General features: G+C 37.3%; 2 protein-coding genes across 6 annotated transcripts in view; both read left to right on the top strand.

Moving 5' to 3' along the window:
- The window catches only part of LOC134655007 (acanthoscurrin-2-like), a 38,345-nt gene extending 25,731 nt beyond the window's left edge, over window positions 1-12,614 (top strand). Inside the window, exons 3-5 of one of the 5 annotated variants that reach the window (XM_063510466.1) lie at window positions 2,878-2,943; window positions 3,427-3,813; window positions 12,562-12,614. In XM_063510466.1, the coding sequence (XP_063366536.1) occupies window positions 2,878-2,943; window positions 3,427-3,813; window positions 12,562-12,596 (488 nt within the window). In that variant the 3' untranslated portion in view covers window positions 12,597-12,614. Of the gene's footprint in view, window positions 1-2,361; window positions 2,425-2,877; window positions 2,944-3,426; window positions 3,956-12,561 lie in introns of those variants that run through there. The other 4 variants (XM_063510467.1, XM_063510465.1, XM_063510463.1 and 1 more) reach the window with 4 other exon arrangements.
- The window catches only part of LOC134655005 (uncharacterized), a 175,315-nt gene that overhangs the window by 116,993 nt on the left and 35,869 nt on the right, over window positions 1-22,453 (top strand). The window lies entirely within an intron of this gene.

Below are 22,453 nucleotides of genomic sequence, written 5' to 3'. Positions count from 1 at the left end.
CAAAATCAGTAGGTACCTATTGTTTATGAAAGCTAAAGAATATAAATGATCGTATTCACTATCGTATTAGATTAATAATTGTTACATATTTGCCGCGACTTATTTTTAAAACGTGTTTTTCAATGAAAAGACACATCAAGATTGTTTACCTTATTTCTTATGCTAAAAAAACGAACTATAATAACTCGTGAACGTGACCCTACTTTCGAACCAAGAAGTTTATATCTAGCTTGTATCATAGAGAAATATAGTAAGACAAGAGTGCTCACTCCATACATCAGTTAGACTATTAATTTCAGTGTCTACATCTAGAATCGAGTAGCGGAACTATCAGTACTGCTACTTGACAATAGATGTAGCACCGACCGGAAAGTCTTATCTCAACAGCATAAGACTTTCCGGTCGGTGCCACAGACAATCCAACCTCTAGACATAGCATAGTCGCGCTACCCCCTCTGCCACACATACGGTAGCGTTAGCATTACTCCATCTTCGAGTCAATCCCGTGCCGTGATTGGTCCGTGTCTTTGAACGAACCAATCACGGCACGGGATTCGCTCACCTCGTCCCCCCGCACACCCGTATTTTTGGCAGCATCGGTTTCATGAAAGAATTGGCCTAAGCTCAGTCTAGAGGTTGGATTGTCAGTGGTCGGTGCTAAATCTATTGTCAAGTAGCAGTACAGATAGTTCCGCTACTCGATGCTAGATGCTAATAGTCTTTTTGGTACTAAAACTGATGTATGGAGTGAGCAATCTATGTATTTTTTTCTCTATGCTCGTATTATGTTCGTTCACAGGCGGCCACAGTCATCACAAACCTGGCCCTATCCAGGGCCACGTCAGAGGACAACACCGGGGGGGTGAAGCATTTCCACGACCTCCTGGAGAAAGCACCCTAAGCAACGCCCAAGTTCTTAGCCAACGCCCAACGCAATGACAACAAGAATTCTCATAATTAAATCTTTTTGTACAGGGTGAATTTGCCAAATACAGGGAGTAAGCCAGAAAAAAAAAAATAAGCAGAGGTCGGCGCGGGTTGAGCTATTTTCCTTATAATATGACGTAAAACATGTCAAATTATAAGGTAAATAGGTAGCTCACCCCCGCCGACTTCTGATTATAAGATACAAAACAAACCATTTAACGAATCATAAATCAGTAAGTAATACATTTTAAGCTTTTTTTTAAGTTTCCATGATATTTGCAACGTTAGAGGGCCGTTTAGAATACCTAAGCCTAATTTTTGTAATAGGTATATACTTAGGGCCACTTGTACCATCCCTCTAACCCGGGGTTAAGCGGTTAATCCGTTACCCAGTGTCAAATTCTGTACCATGGTAACTCCAGGATTAAGCGGTTAACCCCGGGTTAGTCAAATGGTGCAAGTGCGCTTGCGCTTAATATGTTATAATAACGATGTTCATATTAAACATGTACTAGCTTTTGGCCGCGACTTCGTCTGCGTGGAATTAGTAATTAAAGTAGCTATTATTTTATTCAATCTGCGTTTTGTTGGTTCCCCATACAAACATCGACCCCCCTTTTTACCCGCTTAAAGGTTGATTTCTTGAATGAAAACTACCCTTTGTCCTTCCTCGGGACTCAAACTGTCTATAACAAATTTCAACTATATAGGTACTTAAATTGTGCACCAGCACCGGTGCTACACCGCAGAGTATCGTATATGTATGTAACATACAATACAATACATACATTCAATACTGCAATACGAGTTTTTAACGCCCTGCCAGTTGAAATAAAAATGTTGGAGGGGAATCGTTTTAAATTTAAATTAAAAAACTGGTTAATTGAAAATGTATTACACAACCTAAATGAGTTTTTTTCTGGAATCACCAGTTTGTTAAGTATAAGTTAGTCAGTAAGCTAATATAGTTAGTAGTTTTAAAATCATATTGTGTGCTCGAAATAAGCAACTGTTGATTCGATATCTCCTGTATATGTATGACACCGTAAGATTGTATATGACATCTTATGTACACAGTTTACAATTAATAAATACTTTACTTTACTTCATATGAATATGCATTCTAAACTCGTGACTAACAAGATAACTGGATGTCATTAGAGGTCGGGCTGAGATGATCCGTTTCTGATGGTATTTAAGCCTCGGTGCAGATCAGAATCGCCTAGTTCCAATCAGGATCAGACAGCATTACTACTTATTAGCAATATGGCGAAGTTCTTGATGGTGAGTCATGTTTATTTACGCGCTTGTTTATTTTTATGTAATCTGTTATAAGATTCTGGTAAATATTTATAGTCTGTCAAGCCGTTTCCGTCAGTAGGAAAAAGCGGCAAATTAAAAAAAAACTTTCGCGAAGAGTTTTCTACCTAAAATATCAATTTATTGTTACACAGATAATCATGACGACTTTGGTGGCTGCCGCCCTAGCCTACCCTGGTAAGTGACTTCAAATACACAGTAGGTAAAGTGTCATTCAATAGAACTTGCGAACTATGTAAACAAAAGTTACTAGTAATTTGACATTTAGTGTCAATTTTAGTATGGCGGTTTGTTTACATAGTTAGCAAGTTCTATTGAATGACACTTTACCTAAACATAGGTGCCTACCTACTTATACTATGTATCCTATTACAAGGCAACTATTGTGAGCCAACAACGTAATGGCTCCTCTACACGATGGGCCAGCGCCGGCCACTCCAAGGGACGCAGCCATACGGCAGAATGAGATAGCAATATCACTTGCTCCCTCTAACGCATAAATGCGTCCCTTGGAGTGGCCGGCGCTGGCCCATCGTGTAGAGGAGCCATGCACCTTGAGCCTGCACTGAGCATGGCCATGGACATGCTCTTGGCCGAGTTTTTTCTAAATATTTTCTTTATTTGATGCAGGTTACGGTTCTAGCGGGCACAGTAGCCAAGGAAGTGGCGGCTTTGGCGGCAGCCAAGGCGGCTTCGGTAAGATTTCCTCACTAAATAATCTTATGCTGTTCTTATTACGGTTTTAAAGTTAATACCTACATACCTACTTATCACTACAACTTAGCCAAGACAACCGCGTATCTATACGAACTTTTATGCATACGTATCCGGTGTGTATCCGTGATTCGGCCTTTACGAGGACCTATACGAACTCTTGTAGATATTTAGAAGTAACTTAGCTTATTATTAAGCAGACGAGTTAGTTAAATCTTAGGTATCACGGGTTCAAAGTTATCACTACCTATTTTGCTACTAGCAATACTAGCATAGATTAGATTAGATTAGATTTTTTATTTCATGAAAATTACAGTACAACTTTGCCTAAGCCAAAATTATAAGAATTTATGTACATCACAATCGTCAAAAACTAAAAACTAACATGCAAGAATTCCATAAACCATTATATAATTTACCTTTAAACCTATATTTGTCTCTCATCATGTTTGATTATTTTAACAGGAAGCCAAGGGGGACTCGGTGGAGGTAGCCACGGAGGTGGCCTCGGTGGAGGTAGCCACGGAGGTGGTTTTGGCAGTGGTAGCCAAGGAGGCGGTTTCGGCAGCGGTAGCCAAGGAGGCGGTTTCGGCAGCGGTAGCCAAGGAGGTGGTTTCGGAAGCGGCAGCAGTAGCTACGGTGGCCACGGAGGTCATGGCAGTCATCACCTCTCTGAGCTAGATGGTGGATACGGCCAGGGACAGGGCGGTTACGGTGGCAGCCAGGGAGGCTTCGGTGGAAGTCAGGGAGGTTTTGGCGGAAGTCAAGGAGGTTTTGGAGGCAGTAGCCACGGAGGTCAAGGAGGTTTTGGAGGTGGTAGTCGCGGAGGTCAAGGAGGCTTCGGAGGAGGAAGTCATGGCGGTATCGGTGGCAGCCACGGTAGCGGTGGATACGGACATAAATATTAAGTACCTTATTTGAATTAGATGTAATAAAAACGTAAATTGTGATATTGATCGACTCCCAAACCAGTAATAAATATTACGGAATTTAATATATTATTTTATTTGTAGTTAAAAAATCACTTTAGCCGCTTTAGCCACACATGAAACTACTGAAAAACTACATCATCATGGGCACGTTTTAAAAAGAACTGTACCCTGCAGATAGCGTTTGTTTTACTTTGTAACAAATACCTAAGTAACAATTGTTAGAACAGGTTTCATGCTGTTACCTATAAAACGCGGCCTAGGTGTTAAACGTGTGTTAAACAATGGTAAAATAATGCACTTAGAAAACATCGTATTTATTTCAAATTACCTATTTACTTATATCTTAGGACATAGGTATTAGGTACCTACGTAGAGGTTGGTAGAGGTTACGCAATTGTACGTGACCCGAGGTTTGATTTCGGTTTGATTCCTATTAGCTGCATATAGATACTAGTTTCTGCCCGCAGCTTCGTCTGCGTGGAATGAATGACTGGGCTAGTAAATAAATATGTACCTACATCTTAGTACCTACGTACAACACATGTACTGTTGCAACTACCTTAAAAATACCCACACTTATTTCGCTACCTAGTCATAAATAAATAAGTTTTTGTCAAAAATTTAATTTTTGGTACAAGCTTTTATCGCTGACTGTACTTTTCTTACGACAGACAACTAATACTCATCGAGACAATTCTAAAAACCCCTAACACAATTAGGTTGCGTTGTTTCATCACAGGGTTCCTATGGCCACCTCCTGTCTCCATCATCAGATCAGTTCGACAGTACCATATTATTGTATTGTTATCAGAACTACATACAGCTGCCAATTTTGCTGCCATGACGCTACGATCCTTGGAAGATGGTTAAATTAGTTACCTTAGATTCCATTACATAGTTATTCAGGTCGACCTAATAAAAGCTTGTTAAAAAGACCCATGGTATAAGTGGTTCTAGCTCTAGACTCCGTTCCACTCCGTTCATGTATTTTTAGTGTAGTTGTATTTGTCCCAACCCTATCGTTCGTTTTTTTTTTTAGCATTAAGCTGGCCACACACACTAGGTTTTGCGTGTCGGTTTTGCTTGTGCAAGCAAAACCAACAGGCACGACCGAGTTCCATAGGGCACACACACGTAACGACAAACCTGCACAAACTCTCAGTTCAAACCATCATGGCACCGGTAGCGGTAGTTGACGTCGACGAAATAGCGCTATTAGGTTTATATTTCGTCAGCCATACACGCATACAAACCATGAATCCACTCCACACTTAAAAAATAATAAAACTGGCCAAGTGCGAGTGGGACTTGCGCACGAAGGGTACCGTACCATTATCTATAAAAACGGAAAAAAAATCATGGGAGCCCCACTCCGACTCGCACATGGCCGGTTTTTTAGTATTTGTTGTACTAGAGGCAACAGAAATAGATCATCTGTGAACATTTCAACAGTCTAACTAGCATAGTTCATGAGATACAGCCTAGTGACAGACGGACGGACGGACAGTGGAGTCTTAGTAATAGGGTCCCGTTTTACCCTTTGGTTACGGAACCCTAAAAATCTACTAAAAATCCTCTACAATGGCATTTCGTTTGCGAGACGACATTGTTGCACAGTGACTTGCGACCTATCCCCTCGGCAATCACTGGATAACTGAAGCCTATCAAGCCTGCCAGCCACACACGTTCAGTTATGCCTGCGCAAGCGAAGTGCGCAAGCACAACCGACAGGCAAAAAATATAAATTTTTATATTTTCAATTTTGCTTGCGCAGGCAAGGAGTTTGCTTGCGCAGGCAAGGAGTCATGTCATACACACGTTCAGTTATGCCTGCACAAGTAAACTGTGCAGGCATAACCATCGGTTATAACCTAGTGTGTGTGGCCGGCTTTAGAAAAGAACTACGCGACCTTGACGCGTCTTTTAATTGAAAAACTCTTTTTAAAATCACTAGGATATTAGGGCGTTTTTTTTTTGTCGTCCCCTACACTTTTTTTTCAAATTTGAGTAGAAATAACATAAAAATCCCAAATTTGAAAAAAAAGTGTAGGGGACAACAAAAAAAAGCGCCCTATTACCTACTTATGGAAGCAAAAGAATGCAATTCATAATACATATGTTACATATTTGCCGTGACTTATTTTTCAAAAGTGTCAATAAAAAGACACGTCAAGATCCCTTTTTAGGGTTCCGTACCCAAAGGGTAAAAACGGGACCCTATTACTAAGACTCCGCTGTCCGTCCGTCCGTCCGTCCGTCCGTCCATCCGTCAGTCCGTCGTCAGACTCGCACTTGGCCGGTTTTTTCTAATGCTAAAAAAAACGAACTATATAGTTGGAATTGCCCTGGCTGACCTTACCTTGTTATTTTTAAATATTAAACATACATAAGAGACATAATATAAATATTGTCATTTAACTAATAACAACTTAAATGCTATATTTATATGTACATTGACGGAGCTCGGCGTAATTAAAGACTCTAGCTATAGGTTACCTTTAAAAAACTAGTTTCGGTGCTGAGAAATAATGTCCATTATGCAGCCGCTATCCAATACCGTAAAATGGGGTGAGTAGGTGCAAAACTGACATTCGAACCTCGATAACATTTTATTTTTACATATGCTTTTAACTGCATGGTGTATATAATAAATGTTCCGGACGTTTATATTTTAGTTTTTATTTTATTTTGGTTAGTTCCATTTCATAACTTTGACGATAAACAGGAAATTCCACCTCACCCCGTAGTCCCTCGTATTTGGGGCGAGTTGGGTTTTTATACAAAGGTAATTTTGGAAGATTGTTGGATCGTTTTTAGGGTTCCGTAGCCAAATGGCAAAAAACGGAACCCTTATAGATTCGTCATGTCTGTCTGTCTGTCCGTCTGTCCGTCTGTCCGTCCGTATGTCACAGCCACTTTTCTCCGAAATTATAAGAACTATACTGTTGAAACTTGGTAAGTAGATGTATTCTGTGAACCGCATTAAGATTTTCACACAAAAATAGAAAAAAAACAATAAATTTTTGGGGTTCCCCATACTTCGAACTGAAACTCAAAATTTTTTTTTCATCAAACCCGTACGTGTGGGGTATCTATGGATAGGTCCTCAAAAATGATATTGAGGTTCCTAATATCATTTTTTTCTAAACTGAATAGTTTGCGCGAGAGACACTTCCAAAGTGGTAAAATGTGTGTCCCCCCCCCCCCCCTAACTTCTAAAATAAGAGAATGATAAAACTAAAAAAAATATATGATGTACATTACCATGTAAACTTCCACCGAAAATTGGTTTGAACGAGATCTAGCAAGTAGTTTTTTTTTAATACGTCATAAATCGCCTAAATACGGAACCCTTCATGGGCGAGTCCGACTCGCACTTGGCCGGTTTTTTTTATTATGAGTATTACTATAGTTCCATTTTAAATTGGAATACATTCATAACCCAGCTCTCCCCGCGAACCCTACTCACCCCATTTTACGGTATAGGTATTTATAACAGAGGTCACCAAATGGCTGACTGCGATCTTGATCCGGACCGCCGGCTTATTTTTTTTCTTACCTAATTTAATAAACTCAAGTAGAAACGGACCGCGATGGTCATTTTATTTTAAAAACCGGACCCCTAAAGTAAATAATTGGCGACCCCTACAATATAACTATTGTTCCGGAGAGACAAGATACCTATGTTTCACAAGTACAAGTGATAAACTCACTGTAAGGGGTCAAACAACGTCGATAACCCCCTCCATGTGTGCTGATAATAAGATTAGAACACAATATTTTAACATAATGTATAACAACCCACAATAACGCTGTTTCACGGCGCGTGTCGATACATAACAGCCGTGTACCAGTTTAAATTTATTCGCCATCCTACTAATTCTACTAAAGTACCTAAAGTGTCATTCAATAGAACTTGCTAACTATGTAAACAAAAGTTACTAGTAATTTGACATTTAGTGCCAATTTTAGTATGGCGGTTTGTTTACATAGTTAGCAAGTTCTATTGAATGACACTTTAGGTACCTTACATACATAGGTTTAACCAAAGATTCATTCAATGTATTAGATGTGTAATTAACGAATTTATGAATCATGTCAAACCTTTTTTTACTCCAGGCATGCTCCAGGTAAACAGGAGTTCATGGTAAAAGAGGTTACGCTATAATTTTTTATTGTTTATGATGACTGAGTACTTTTGAGTGATTGTCAATGTCACCGTTTGCATTGTTATTGTTATTGTCGTTAGTACTATTTAATATTGGGAAATTACATACATTCTTACTACACCCAAAAACTAAACAAGGGGAGCCACGCTTAGAATAGCTTACATAAATCCTGCGACGATTCTTACCGAGTAGCCAGAAGACTTTTAAGAAACCATAAGGGGCAAAACTTAACATACCTATCGTCTAACGATTGTTTACAAGTAAGTTAATTGACCCTGTCACCTGTTAGGGTTAGAACAAAGTAGTTTTTTGCATGGATGTTTAAAAGGCCATAATTTAGAAACGGTTGCCCATATTAACATAGTTTCTATGGAGAAAATATAGAGCTAAGGCTAAACTATCTCCCATTTCCGGAAAGGTCCGTCGTCAAATTCCACGCTGTATATATTGCATACGATCATTTATGACTGTAGTGTCGTTAATAATGCTTACTTTTTGTGTATTTTCAGTTAAACATGGCCATGTTAACTATGAAAATTGGATTCCGAGCAATCACACACGACATCGCAAATACTGTCATGTCCCTTTGGGTACCATGCCGATCCACCGGCACTGAAATAAAACAACAAATAAATTATAGTAACTTAACCATTGTAACGTGCTACTTCCTACAACATACAAAATATACCTAAAATTAAAATGTTGCTTTATAGGTTAGCTTATTTACTTTTTCCTCTTGTCAGCGACTATCCATTTCATTAGCTGTTCTCGTTTCCAACTTTCTTGTGGGAATTTATAGAATTTGTGATCACTGTTTTGCCATTGCTCTTGCAGCAGGTTTCGTGACGCAAGTTTATTTATTTTTACTTAAAATGCACGGATACGTAAATTTCGCTAGTAAAAAGTAACAGTTGGGCCTCCGAAAGTTTCTGTTTTTGGCCACAGTACGCGCTGCGATCGATTAATCTGTGTTTGAGGTTCCCCCACCTCCTACTTCGCACCCAGCGAATAGCCTACCCGCTTTTCTGAGATCAAGTAAGTACGTCATAGTTAACACTATGGTGAACTGTGAACTTTTAAAGAAAATCGGACAGGCTCGGTAGGTACTCATACCAAAAAATTTTGCCCGAAATTTGTAGCTATTTTTACACGACTGCCCAAAAAAAGTGTATTTATGTTTTTCCTCTTCTTTTCCTCATTATTTCGGTCCAGTTTTCTTAGGTACTTTAGAGCAATAAAGAGCATCGTATATACATGTAACATGAATATGCATCAAAACACGTCACAAACAAGATTACTGGATGTCAAATATTAGAGGTCGGGCTGAGATGATCCGTTTCTGATGGTATTTAAGCCTCGGTGCAGATCAGAATAGTTTCAATCAGGATCAGACAACACTACTATATAGCAATATGGCGAAGTTCTTGGTGAGTCATTGTTTATTTGCGTGCTTAATTGTTTATTTTTATGTAATCTGTTATAAGATGTAGGTAAATATTTTTCACAGCAACTCGAACAAGGGTACTTTGCAACTTAAAACAGTGAGCAAAATGCGATTTTGCACACTGTTTTTAAGTAGCAAAGTACCCTTGTTCGAGCTGCTGAGGTGAAAATTGAATTGTTGGTATATCTTAAGAAAACATGAGTGAATAGAGGTAAGTGATGAAGAAGGAATACATTTTTCGGGTTCTCTAATGTTCTCACTGCTGAGGTGAAAAGTTTTGTGAACTACACGAGATCAAAGTTATTTACATCTCGTGCGCTTTTGAGTCCCTTACTACGCTCAAGATTCTAAATTAGATTCACTCGCTACGCTCGTGAATCTAGTATAGAATCTTTCGCTTGCACGGGACTCAAAATAAGCACTCGAAGAAATATCAAACTTTGATCTCTTGTTGTACAAATAACTATAGTCTGTCAAGCCGTTTCATTAAAAAAAACAGTCGCGCAACTAACAAATTGGTAATACATCTGAACCTTTTACGACTGATTAATCACTGATGAATAAGGAAGTTTTAAAACGTGACGTTGTATAAATGTCATTTATACCGCACTTTAGTTTAAATGCAAATTGTTCTTAAATCGCAGTTGTACAGACGTTTGTATAACGTAGTAATAAAGCAATTTAATCATTGTCGTACAATAGTATTTTATATAATGATATAATGGATCAACCGTGATATAATGGAGAGCTTTTCAGTCGAGTACCGTGTTTAGGTAATGATGCTTGCTGAGTTGCCTAAGTAAGGTACGAGATTGAAAAGCTTGATTATATCACTATTGTATACAATACTTTTTCTACGAGTCAACAAAAAAAATACTTAAAACTAGTAGAAGAATCATAGGTATATGTAGGTAAAAAAACCAAAAGTATACAGCTAAGATGCGCGAGCAGCCGCGATACCTTCATACTCGTACGCGACCCGGCCCCCGCGCCCCGCGCCCCCGGCCGGTTGGTCAACGACACCTTCTCATAACTCATGAGGCCTTGCTCCACGCTTTCGATTGGTCAATTTCATTATAGTTGACTAAACTGTATCGAAATGAATATTATAGTTGACTAAACTGTATCGAAATGAATATTATAGTTGAGTTGGGGTCCCATCATAGTGAAAAAAGTATGCGATTTCACTTTGGTATACGAAGTCTTAATTCAAGCATTGCAGTCGACGAGTAGAAAAAAAATTTAACCAAGAACTTTTCTCGGTTTTATAACTTCAATATGACATCTTACAGCACCTTGGTCATAGAAAAGCTTTATGAGTGACTACTGTACAACTTATCATAAAATCAGGTTGTTACAGCTGTTTAATTGCTAAAATGCCATACAACAGTAAGTATTCATAAACACGACCGTCTTATAGCTAATGGGTGATGATCAGAGCTTATATGATCTGTGATGGGTAATGGCGGCCGTATCGTGTCGGGCTTAGGAGTTTTAAGTTGTAACTAAGCTAGTGCTTTTAATTATAAATGAGTCATATAACTACTTCGAAATTAAAATTTAATTAATTTATTAAATTAAATATAATAAATAAACAATATTTAAAGGGGGCATTAAAATTTTCTTACAAAACCTAGTAACATTTTTCGAAAATATTATGTTCGCATATATGCATATCTGATTTGTTATACGAGTACAATTACCCATTTTAGTTACACTAGTAGATGTCGAGTCATCAGTTATACTTAGTACCTAAAATGGTAAAAAGTATTATACTTACTGTTTTTCACGAATTGTTTGACCATTTCACAGACTCATTTGTCGTACAAACGTCTGCGTTATGATCACTCTACAAGCAATTGCAATTGCGAGAACTTACGATACTTTTCCGACTAAAAAGTCGTTTAATATATTTTTCACCTCAGCAGCTCAAACAAGGGTATTTTGCTACTTAAAAACAGTGAGCAAAATCGCATTTGGCTCACTGAGTGAGCAAAATCGCATTTTGCTCATTTTGTCTCACTCAGTGAGCAAAATGCGATTTTGCTCACTGTTTTTAAGTAGCAAAGTACCCTTGTTCTAGCTGCTGAGGTGAAAACTTAATTGTTGGTATATCTTAAGAAAACATGAGTGAATAGGTAAGTGATGAAGAAGGAATACATTTTTCGGGTTCTCTAATATGTTCTCACTGCTGAGGTGAAAAGTTTTGTGAACTACACGAGATCAAAGTTATTTACATCTCGTGCGCTTTTGAGTCCCTTACTACGTTCAAGATTCTAAATTAGATTCACTCGCTACGCCCGTGAATCTAGTATAGATTTCGCTTGCACGGGACTCAAAATAAGCACTCGAAGATATATCAAACTTTGATCTCTTGTTGTACAAATAACTATTGTATGACAGTTGTAGCCATATAAACTGCGCCAAAATCGCGTCATATAAACGTTTGTATGATGCCTTAAATTGCTACCATCAAGCTTTATGTAAAACGTTTGTAAATTTATATGACTTATTTTTGCTAGTTGGGCGTACCCTTATCGTCCCATAGAAAATTTGTATTTCGCGCCTTTTTCTATCTAAAATATTATCTAAAATATAAATTTATTGTTACACAGATAATCATGACGACTTTGGTGGCTGCGGCCCTAGCCTACCCTGGTAAGTGACTTCAAATACACAGTAATAGACCAGTACCTAAACATAATTATATTAACCTACTTATAATACTATTTATGTATGCTATTATTACAAGGCAACTATTGTGACGTACGGCCAACAACGGAAGCACTGAGCATGGCTCGACAGGGTGACATGCTCTTGGCCGGGTTTTTTCTAAAATACTTATTTTCTTTATTTGATGTAGGTTTCGGAAGCGGCAGCAGCAGCTACGGTGGCCACGGAGGTCATGACAGTCATCACCTCTCTGGGCTAGATGGTGGATATGGCCAGGGACAGGGCGGTTACGGTGGCGGCCAGGGCGGTTACGGTGGCGGCCAGGGAGGCTTCGGTGGAGGTCAGGGAGGTTTTGGCGGAGGTCAAGGTGGCTTCGGAGGAGGAAGCCACGGTAGCGGCGGATACGGACGTAAATAATAAGTACCTACCTTATTTGAATTCTGTACTTCGAATACTTCGATGTAATAAAAACGTTAATTGTGATATTGATCGACTCATAAACCAGTAATAAATATTACGGAATTTAATATATTATTTTATTAGTAGTTAAAAAATCACTTTAGCCACACATATCATCGTGGTCACGTTTTGAAAAGGACTGAGGGGCTACCGCGAAAACCGTTTTTCGCAAATTGCGGGGATCTTTTTCTTTTAAGTACTCCAATGAAGGCGTAATTAGTGACAGAGAAAAATGCCCGCAATATGCGAACTTCGATTTTCGCGGTTACAGCCCTGTACCCTGCAGGTAGCGTTTGTTTTTCTTTGTAACAAATAAGCAACGATTGTTAGAACAGGTTACATGCTTCTCTACATAGGTAGTAAGTATATATAAAACAAAGTTGCTTCCCGCTGTCTGTCTGTCCCTATGTATGCTTAGATCTTTAAAATTACGCAACGGATTTAGATGCGGTTTTTCAATAGATAAAGTGATTCAAGAGGAAGGTTTATGTATACATAATTTGTTAACCCGTGCGAAGCTGGGGCGGGTCGTTTACCTATAAAACGCGGCCTAGATGTTAAACCATGGTAAAATATTAATGCACTTAACATTGTAAATGTTTCAAATTACCTATTTATATAAGATATAGGTACCTACCTACGTAGAAGTACGCAATGGTACGTGACCAGGTTTGATTCCTAGCTGCAAATTAGATACTAGTTTCTGCCCGCAGCTTCGTCTGCGTGGGATGACTGACTGGACTAGTAAATATATGTGTATAGTACTACAACGTACAACACAGTACGAATGGTTTTTTTTTTATAATAAGAGGTTAATAGCCAGGGCAATTGCAATAACCATAGAAATACCTACGCCTTCGATACCTACTCATAAACAAAAGAAACCCTTGGTATAAGTAGCTCTAACTCCGATCTTGTATTCTTAGAGTACAATATACCTAAGTACAGATCTTTATTGATAAAATAAGTACATTTTACAAGTCATTCAATTCTTAAAATAAAAATCTTTTCGCATAGACTGTGAATTCGTAGATTGAGTAGTAAGCTTTTTCTAATATAAGTAACGATTTTAGTACCCGTAGTAGTAGTAGTTTTTTTAGTAGAGTAAATTGTATTTGTCCCAACCCTAGTTGATATTGCCTGGCTGACCTTTCCTTGTTATTTTAAATGTTAAACATACAGAAGAGACATAATATGTATACCTAAACATTGTCATTTAATTAATAACAACTTATTAAATGCTACTTATATGTATTTTGACGGAGCTCGGGGTAATTATAGATTCTAGCTATAGGTTACCTTTAAAAAACTAGTTTCGGTGCTGAGAAATACCTAATATCCAGTATGCAGTCACTATCCAATATACAACAGGAGTCACCAAATGGCAGACCGCGGTCCGTATCCGTATCCGCCCGTAATTTTTTTACTTACTTATTTAATATACTCAAGTAGATACGGACCGCGATGGTCATTTTATTTTAAAAACCGGACCGGGCCCCTAAAAAAATAATTTGCGACCACTGCAATATCGTTCCGGAGAGACAAGATATGTTTCACGAGTGATAAACTCACTGTAAGGGGTCAAACAACGTCGACAACCCCCTCCATATGTGCTGATAATAAGATTACACAATATTTTAACATAATGTCTACCCACGATAACGCCGGTTCACGGCGCGTGTACATAACAGCCGTATACCAATTTAAATTTACAGTACATATGTACACTAGTGCGTAAAATAGCACTTTTCGTGCGTATGTCGAAACTTTAAAGTGCCATATGTACTGTAAAACGTTGTTCGATACACGTGCGAATAAGTAATTCGCAACTCGTGTCGATTTAAAACACTCCCTTCGGTCGTGTTTTAATTTATCGCCACTCGTTTCGAATTTCCTCTTTTTCGCACTTGTATCGAAAATAACTATTATTCGCCAACTTGTCAGACTAGGGCTCATTTAGACGGTGCGAGAACTCGCATGCGAGTTTCATTACATTGCGTCATTTGACCGGTTGGCTGAATAGATGTAACCTCAATGGTCCGCAATGTAGCTATAGGATTGAAACAAGAGTCACTATAAGTCAATGAAACACAAAATAGTAAAACAATAGTTTATTATTTTAGACATAATTCTTTCTATCTGCAAAACGTCACTTCCTCTGACCTATTACAACAATGAATTTACTCGCAATGTCGTTCGATCAACTAAACGCAATTCAATATGAAGCACGACTTTAATAAATGTATTGTCTCGTGGTGCAAGTGCCATACCAGCCAAAGGGACTTGTTCCCTTTAACCCTTTACCAGGCTAAGGGATATATATTTCCCACGGGGTCCCGTTGTTTCCCATAAAGTTTTAAGTCATAATGTATTGTTTGTCATATTCATATTATCATTAATCCTAAAATTGAAACCGTTAAGTTTTCAGGATTTTCGTAAGGTTATCCTAGAGATACGTTGTTAGGTTTGTTTTATGGCAATCAATCCTGAAGTGACGCCTTTCTGAACCAAATAAATAATGACTAACAAAAATGCGGGCAAACAATACATTATGATGACTTAAAACTTTTTGGGGAACAATAGAGACCCATTTCCCACATACGGCACTTCAAACATGTGTTTTATTTTCGATGAGTAGGCAAGACTGACATTCGATTATCATTTTTGAAATGTCAACCTAATAAAGGGTTAAATCGGGTAGGTGCGTGCACTCTCCCTGACATTAGGGCAAGTATATCTAAAGGCTCATTTAGACGGCGCGCGAACTCGTATACGATTTAAGTTACATTGCGGACCATTGAGGTTACATCAATTCAGCCGACCGATCAAATGACGCAATGTAATGAAACTCGCGTGCGAGTTTTCGCACCGTCTTAATTCACTAGATTTAGAGGTGTTAGCCGAAGGGGCGCTTGCTTCACTAGACTTGTCGCATAAGAAAATCTACTTTTTATTAGAAAAATACACGTCCATAGTGCGTTCACCGCCGTACATGACCGCTATGTTATGTTTACACTGTGCATAGGATTTAACGCAGATACTAATCTGCAATATCTCCTACTGGTATGTCCTGTTAGCAACGTTTTAGCCTGATTAAAGTAGTAAATAAGTTATTTTTATATATGTATTGTCAAATGTTGTTTTAATAAGAGGCTTGGAGTAGGTATGCACTCGACGCGAGATAGAGCCCGTATCAGCAGTCTTAGTCCACGACAAGTGAAGACTTAGCTTAGACAGACTCTAAATATTATTTCGCACAAGTGTAATCTTGCCCTTATAAAAAAAACCTTGAAAACGATGTTTTTTTTTTCATTTACATATTTTAATTCAAAAAGAAATCTGTACAGTTTTATTCATATGTTGTAGTTGCCAATAGAACATATCCAGCATAAGAACCTCTACTCGCCTAAAGGCATAATAGTTATTTTGTATAAAACGTGACGATAAAATTACATTAGTGTTTAACAATATTTATGCACCCTCAAAATGATGTTACGTTACCCCATTATTATTATTATTAACCCGGAAATAAGGCGAAAAACCGCACATATTGGTAGCAAAAGTAGTTAATATCAGGGACCATTAGTAACAATACCGGTATTCGTTAAATTTAAATTATCGCCCAATGTTTGCATGAATCATAAAAGGATATTTAGGTAATTAGGTATATTAATGATATTGAATAAGTATTAGATTAGTCAATTATACAAAAAAAAAACAACTTTAATAGACACCGAAATTAAAACCGGTTTACCGGTTAATTGAGATGAAAATTCTGTCCATGTCAAAACCGCCATCTTTTGCATTTCGTAAAGAAATATTTTTTTACGCAGCCTTAGATTTTAAAATAAATACTCCCTGTTGCTACCTGTGTGTGCGTTGGTTCACCCCGTTCCTGGGCACTAATTATTAGCAACAGTTTATTAGGTACGCTAATAGATTAATCATCTTTATTAACATATGTATTAGAAACTGCGCTCTAAATAAATATATTTTAAGATCTACTATTTACAAGTTCTAACAGTTATATACACAGATCAATAATTTATTAAAAACAAAAATAAAAGCATTATCTATTCTCCAACTAACATTAAAGCATTTTAGAAGGCGAATAAACGAACACTATTATTACAATAATATTATGATAGCTGAGACCAGTATAATACAAACATCAATTTCCAAAAGTCGCATGTCTCATCATCTTTGTGTGTAGAGCCATATGTAGAGCACATAGCTGTAATATGTGTTGTAGAATGCCATTTAGGTGGCGCCATCTACAAAAGTTATGAGGAATAAGACGTAGTTTGGAGGTTGATAGTTCTTAATTATTACTAGTCTCTAATGATAGCTTATCGCAATATAAACAATCACAATGTTATTTTTCTGATTATTTCAATAGTTCTATCATATCGCGACTTTCGGTAAAATAATAATCGTATAACATCAAATGTCTAGTTTTATAATTTATATTCGTTTACCCTGTATCAAATAAATGAAATTAATACTCTTTTTAAAAAATACCGTATCAATTGTTTTTACTAATCTATATTAAATCAAATTGTTATAGCCTCTGAAAACTGAGCTGAACTGAACGTAACGGCACTTGCATACAAATGATGATTTTTGGTAGAGTATATAGTAACATATAGAATACATCTCATGACTAACTACTATCATAAATATGTGTTAGTTTCAGAGTCACAATACATTTTTATATAGGGATTCAAGTCAGGCATAAGGGCGGTATTGTGTCGATATTATAATTAGGTGGTATTATGTAGGTATGTACAGTCAGCAGCAGAAGTTGCTAAGCGGGCCAGGTTTGAACACAACATTTTCGAGCTCTGCAAAAAAAAGGAACCATCCTAATACCACCCTCGACCACAAATACCAAAAATCAGCATCTTTATACACAGGCAGTATGAGCAAATTTAATTCAACACCTGAGTAACGACAATATAATGTAACACCATAACATCCTATAAAGTTTTTAGGAATAAATTTCTCACACAAGAGACTAACGGCGTTATTCATAAACGTCTGCTATGTTAATCAGCTGATGATCGTCGTTTGTCCCTCTCTATGGCATAACGACAGATAGGGACAAACGACGATCATCAACTGATTAAGTTAGCAGCCGTTTATGAATAACACCATTAATTTTTAAGGTAAGAACGTAGATAAATATAAATGCTATAAATAGAAAGGCAATGGTAAAAGTTCACGGCTCGCGAGCGCACGTGACTATGGACCTAATGCCTTGGGATTAGAGTCTAAATTGAACGCACGTGCGCCCGCGCAGCTCTTGATATGCTAGTTGAAGCAGGTGACAGCAGCGGGACTGTTCTTAGTCATTTATGATACAACATCGTAACAGATAAATGTACCAGAAATAGATTGTTTTACAAGCATGATTAATGTTAATCCAGTAGATGCTTGGCGTTTTGCCAACGTTGCTAAATATGAAAGTAGCCTGATTAAAAAATAACTGAATGACTATAAACTACACCAGCTGCACTACAATTTAAAAAAAGAGCTAGAAAACTAACAGCTGCATAAATTGGATAATAATAACTGTTGTTTATCAGTTGCTGCACTTAATGTTTGTAGGAACTAGAACCCTTCGAGTCTGAATTTGAAGAACTCAGCTCGTTTTTACGAGACTCGGCGCTTAAAAAACTTCTGAGTCTTTTAAGTCGCGAGTCGAGTCCTTTGTCGAGTCTTTTTTAAGAGCAACTCAAAAGGACTCGAGCCTCCGAATAAAGACTCCGTCAACAACTTTATAGGTTTTTCCTAAATAACAGTAAAGAAGCTATATTGTATGATTTGTGTACCTTAGCCACAAATTTTACATGAAGACAATGCATTTCGAAATTGTATGTAAAAAAAATCAATAGTTCTCTGAAAAGGACTCAAGTCTCTACTAAAGACTCGGGTCTCTAACAAGTTGAAAAGAACTCGTGTTTAGATTTAATTATAAGAGTCTAAAAAACTGAGTCGAGTCTTGACGCAGAGGACTCAAAGGCCTCGAGTCCTACCCAACACAAGTTGCATTACTATTGATACTCAGATAAAGATGCGTGCAGTACCAGCGAATATTAGGGAATCGATCTAAAATGTCATTCAATAGAACTTGCTAACAATGTAAACAAACCGCCATACTAAAATTGACACTAAATGTCAGTTTACTAGTCACTTTTGTTTACATAGTTAGCAAGTTCTATTGAATGACACTTTAGTCACATATTAGGGCCCGGCCACATGTCAGCGGTGCGGCGCCGCCGCCGCCACGCGGCGCGGCACCGCAGAAATCTGCGGCACCGCAAACCGCTCTGCGGCGACGCCCGCCGCAACGCAAAATTTTGCGGTGCCGCGCTGCGGCGCCGCAAAGCGGTGCGCGGCGCCGCGCGCGGTGCCGCAAAGCGGTGAGTTTCGCCGCGCGCGGTGCCGCCGAGCGGCGTGCGGCGCCGCAGATTTCTGCGGTGCCGCGCCGGTATTTTCTTTTGAAATGATTTGCATCTTCATTCATTATACGAAGATATGGGTTCACCCAAAATTTTCTTTTCAATTGTTTTTTTATTTCTGCGCCTTCTTAATAGCGCTGGCAGTACACCGAGAAATTCAGTAAAATGCTGCAAATGATGTTAAAGGTATGAAAATCGGTACAATTGATCTTTAGGATATTTGAAACAATTTGACCCGAAGCACCATTAAAAAAAAAACGAGATGAGTTAGCTTTTTTTTGTATGGAATTTAAAAAAAACTGTTTTGAAACTTATCGTGTGTGGTATTAAACGAAAGGGCTTTCTGAGCTTTTTAGGGTTCCGTACCTCAAAAGGAAAAAACGGAACCCTTATAGGATCACTCGTGCGTCTGTCTGTCCGTCCGTCCGTCTGTCACAGCCTATTTTCTCCGAAACTACTGGACCAATAAAGTTGAAATTTGGCACACATATGTAAGTTTGTGACCTAAAGACGAACATGTAACGTAAATAAATGAATTTTAAATATGAAGGCCACTTTTGGGGGGTAAAAGAGAAATTTAAAAATAAAGTTTTTCAAACTATATCGTGTTACATATCAAATGAAAAAGCTCATTTTGAGAATCTCAATTTTTTTTTTTTTAATTTTAAGATAATAAGTTTAGCAGTTATTCAAGAAAATAGGCAAAAAATTACCATTCCCCCCCTTTATCTCTGAAACTACTGGACTAAAATTTTGAAAAAATTACTCTAAATAGTTCTTTACCTATAGATGACAGGAAAACCTATTAGAAATGTGCAGTCAAGCGTGAGTCGGACTTAAGTACTTAGATTTTGTTCCGACCCCTACGGGGTTTTTAAAGACATTTTACTCACTTTTAATGAAGTTAAAATTTGGCACACATACCTATGTAAGTTTGTGACCCAAAGACGGACATATATGTAACGTAAACAAATGAATTTTAAATATGTAGGCCACTTTTGGGGGGTAAAAGAGCAAATTAAAAAATAAAGTTTTTCAAACTAAGATATCGTGTTACATATCAAATGAAAGAGCTCATTTTGAGAAAAGTTTGTAAATTTCTGTACCTAAAAGTGTTTCAAAATAAAGCTTATTAATTTAATTATTAATTAAACTTTGGAATGATCATTTTAAGATAAATAGTTTAGCAGTTATTCAAGAAAATAGGCAAAAAATGAGCCTTTCCCCCCTTTATCTCTGAAACTAGGTACTGGGTCTAAAATATTGAAAAAAATACACTAAATAGTTCTTTACCTATAAATGACAGGAAAACCTATTAGAAATATGCAGTCAAGCGTGAGTCGACTTAAGTACTTAGTTTTTGATCCGACCCCTACGGGTTTTTTAAAGACATTTTACTGACTTTTCATTAAAAAAAACATATTGTTAAAAATTGTGTAATGTGCGGAACCCTTGGAACGCGAGTCCGACTCGCACTTGGCCGGTTTTTTTTTAATTATAATAAAAATAATTTTCAAAACATACCAAGTTTGGGCTTCTCCAGATACAATACAATACCGTTCAATATTTTTTTGTAAAATATACCTCAAATTATACCTAATATCCAGGGAGCGTACATTTCATGCCGATGACAGGTGTATGACGTCAACCTACATACAGGGTGGACAAAGTTTGAAAAGGGCAATGGAATAACGAACGTTTATTTATTCGTACCTAATAATGGAAAATATGATTAATCAATGATTAATCACTGTTATCTAATCAACCTTTTCCGTTTAAGTAGATATATATTGACACTTGAGACGGACATTGAAAGAATATTATCTGACATTGTCACATCACTCACATCAAAGTTTACTCTTTGTCACAAATTGTAGACGTGCGGAAACAACATTTCAGTTAAATTTAATAAGATCAGGAAACTTAATGCTTTGCCAAAGTCGCTATGGAGGCTATAGAATTATTGTGCCAAATAAATCTGTCAGCAAAGTTTGCCACCAAAAGAAAGCAACATCAAGTTACATTTTCAAACAATAAAACACAAAGAACATGAGGAACATAAAGAAACACAGTTTGATTTTAACATGGACTTGACCAATTTCATGATAGCATCGAATATACCATGAAACAATTGAATAACAAAAACTTTGTCGATTTCATACAAAAATGTATCGGGGGAAATATGCAAGTACAGTACGTATACCCTCAGAATCTAACTTAAGACTAAGGTATTTGCCGAAAAAGTTTGAATAAAGTTTCGCGTCGATACGGGAGGACATTCTTATTTTTTTTATTTCAGAAACTATTATGTTACTAATAATCAAACGTTGATAGACACGTTGTTGTGGCCTATAATTAAAAATAAAATAAAAGTCACTACGTTTCCGGTTACTAAGTAGTGTCACTACGTTTTTTGAAACATCCTGTGTGTTTATATGAATACGTCATTATGACGAAACCGGCATGAAATGTACGCTCCCTGCTAATATCCTATGAGGATATTAGGTATCTAACACTAATAAAGCAATTTTGAAAATAATTACATGAAGTACTTTTTTTTTAATTTTTCAATTTTACAAAGTGTGATCTATGAATCTCTCAATTAAATATTTAAATAGAAAGCATAAAATTAATATAAGTATAACGGTTTTCCAGAAAGTCGCTTATATCTCGGAATCTATAAGTCGTAGTAAAAATTATTTATGTAAGAATTAACTGAAAAATCTCACCTTTAACCCCCCCCCCCTTTCCCCGAGTTCTCCACCCCCCACTCATGAGAACTTTTTATTACTTAATGCTTAGATATTACCAAAGGAACATGTAAACCAAGTTTCAATACTTTTATTTTACCCGAATGACATTATGAGTATAATTCGGCAGGGGTATTATTACACTTTGTAAAATTGAAATAGTATTTTAGGCAACCGTTGTTTAAGAGGAGTCAAAAAAGGCGAGTGGCGTGACGAGTATTTTTTGACTCTGTTAAACAACGTTGCATACAATACTTTTTCTACGACCAAGCACTTACTTACTTTGAAAAAAAAAATGTAAATTTAACAAATATTTTTCATTCAACAAAAATAATACTCTAAACAAGTGGAATCATATAGGACATTTTTGTAGGTAAACAAACCAAAAGTATACAGCTAAGATACGCGACCCGGCCACCGCGCCCCGCGCCCCACGGCCGGATGGTCAGCGACACCTTCTAGTAACTCATGAGGCCCTGGTACTTGCTCTTAGTTAAATTACAATTTTGGATAGTTTTTTGTTTCTCGATCTTGGCCACAGTAGCCTATGGAGACTAACAAGCAACGCTAAGCGGTCTATGGATCTTGCTATATTACGGGT

The sequence above is a fragment of the Cydia amplana genome, chromosome 16, assembly GCF_948474715.1.
Source record: "Cydia amplana chromosome 16, ilCydAmpl1.1, whole genome shotgun sequence".
In the NCBI taxonomy this organism is placed as follows: Eukaryota; Metazoa; Arthropoda; class Insecta; order Lepidoptera; family Tortricidae; genus Cydia; species Cydia amplana.
The sequence above is the reverse complement of the archived record's forward strand: the minus strand, read 5'-3'. Positions and strand labels throughout refer to the sequence as shown.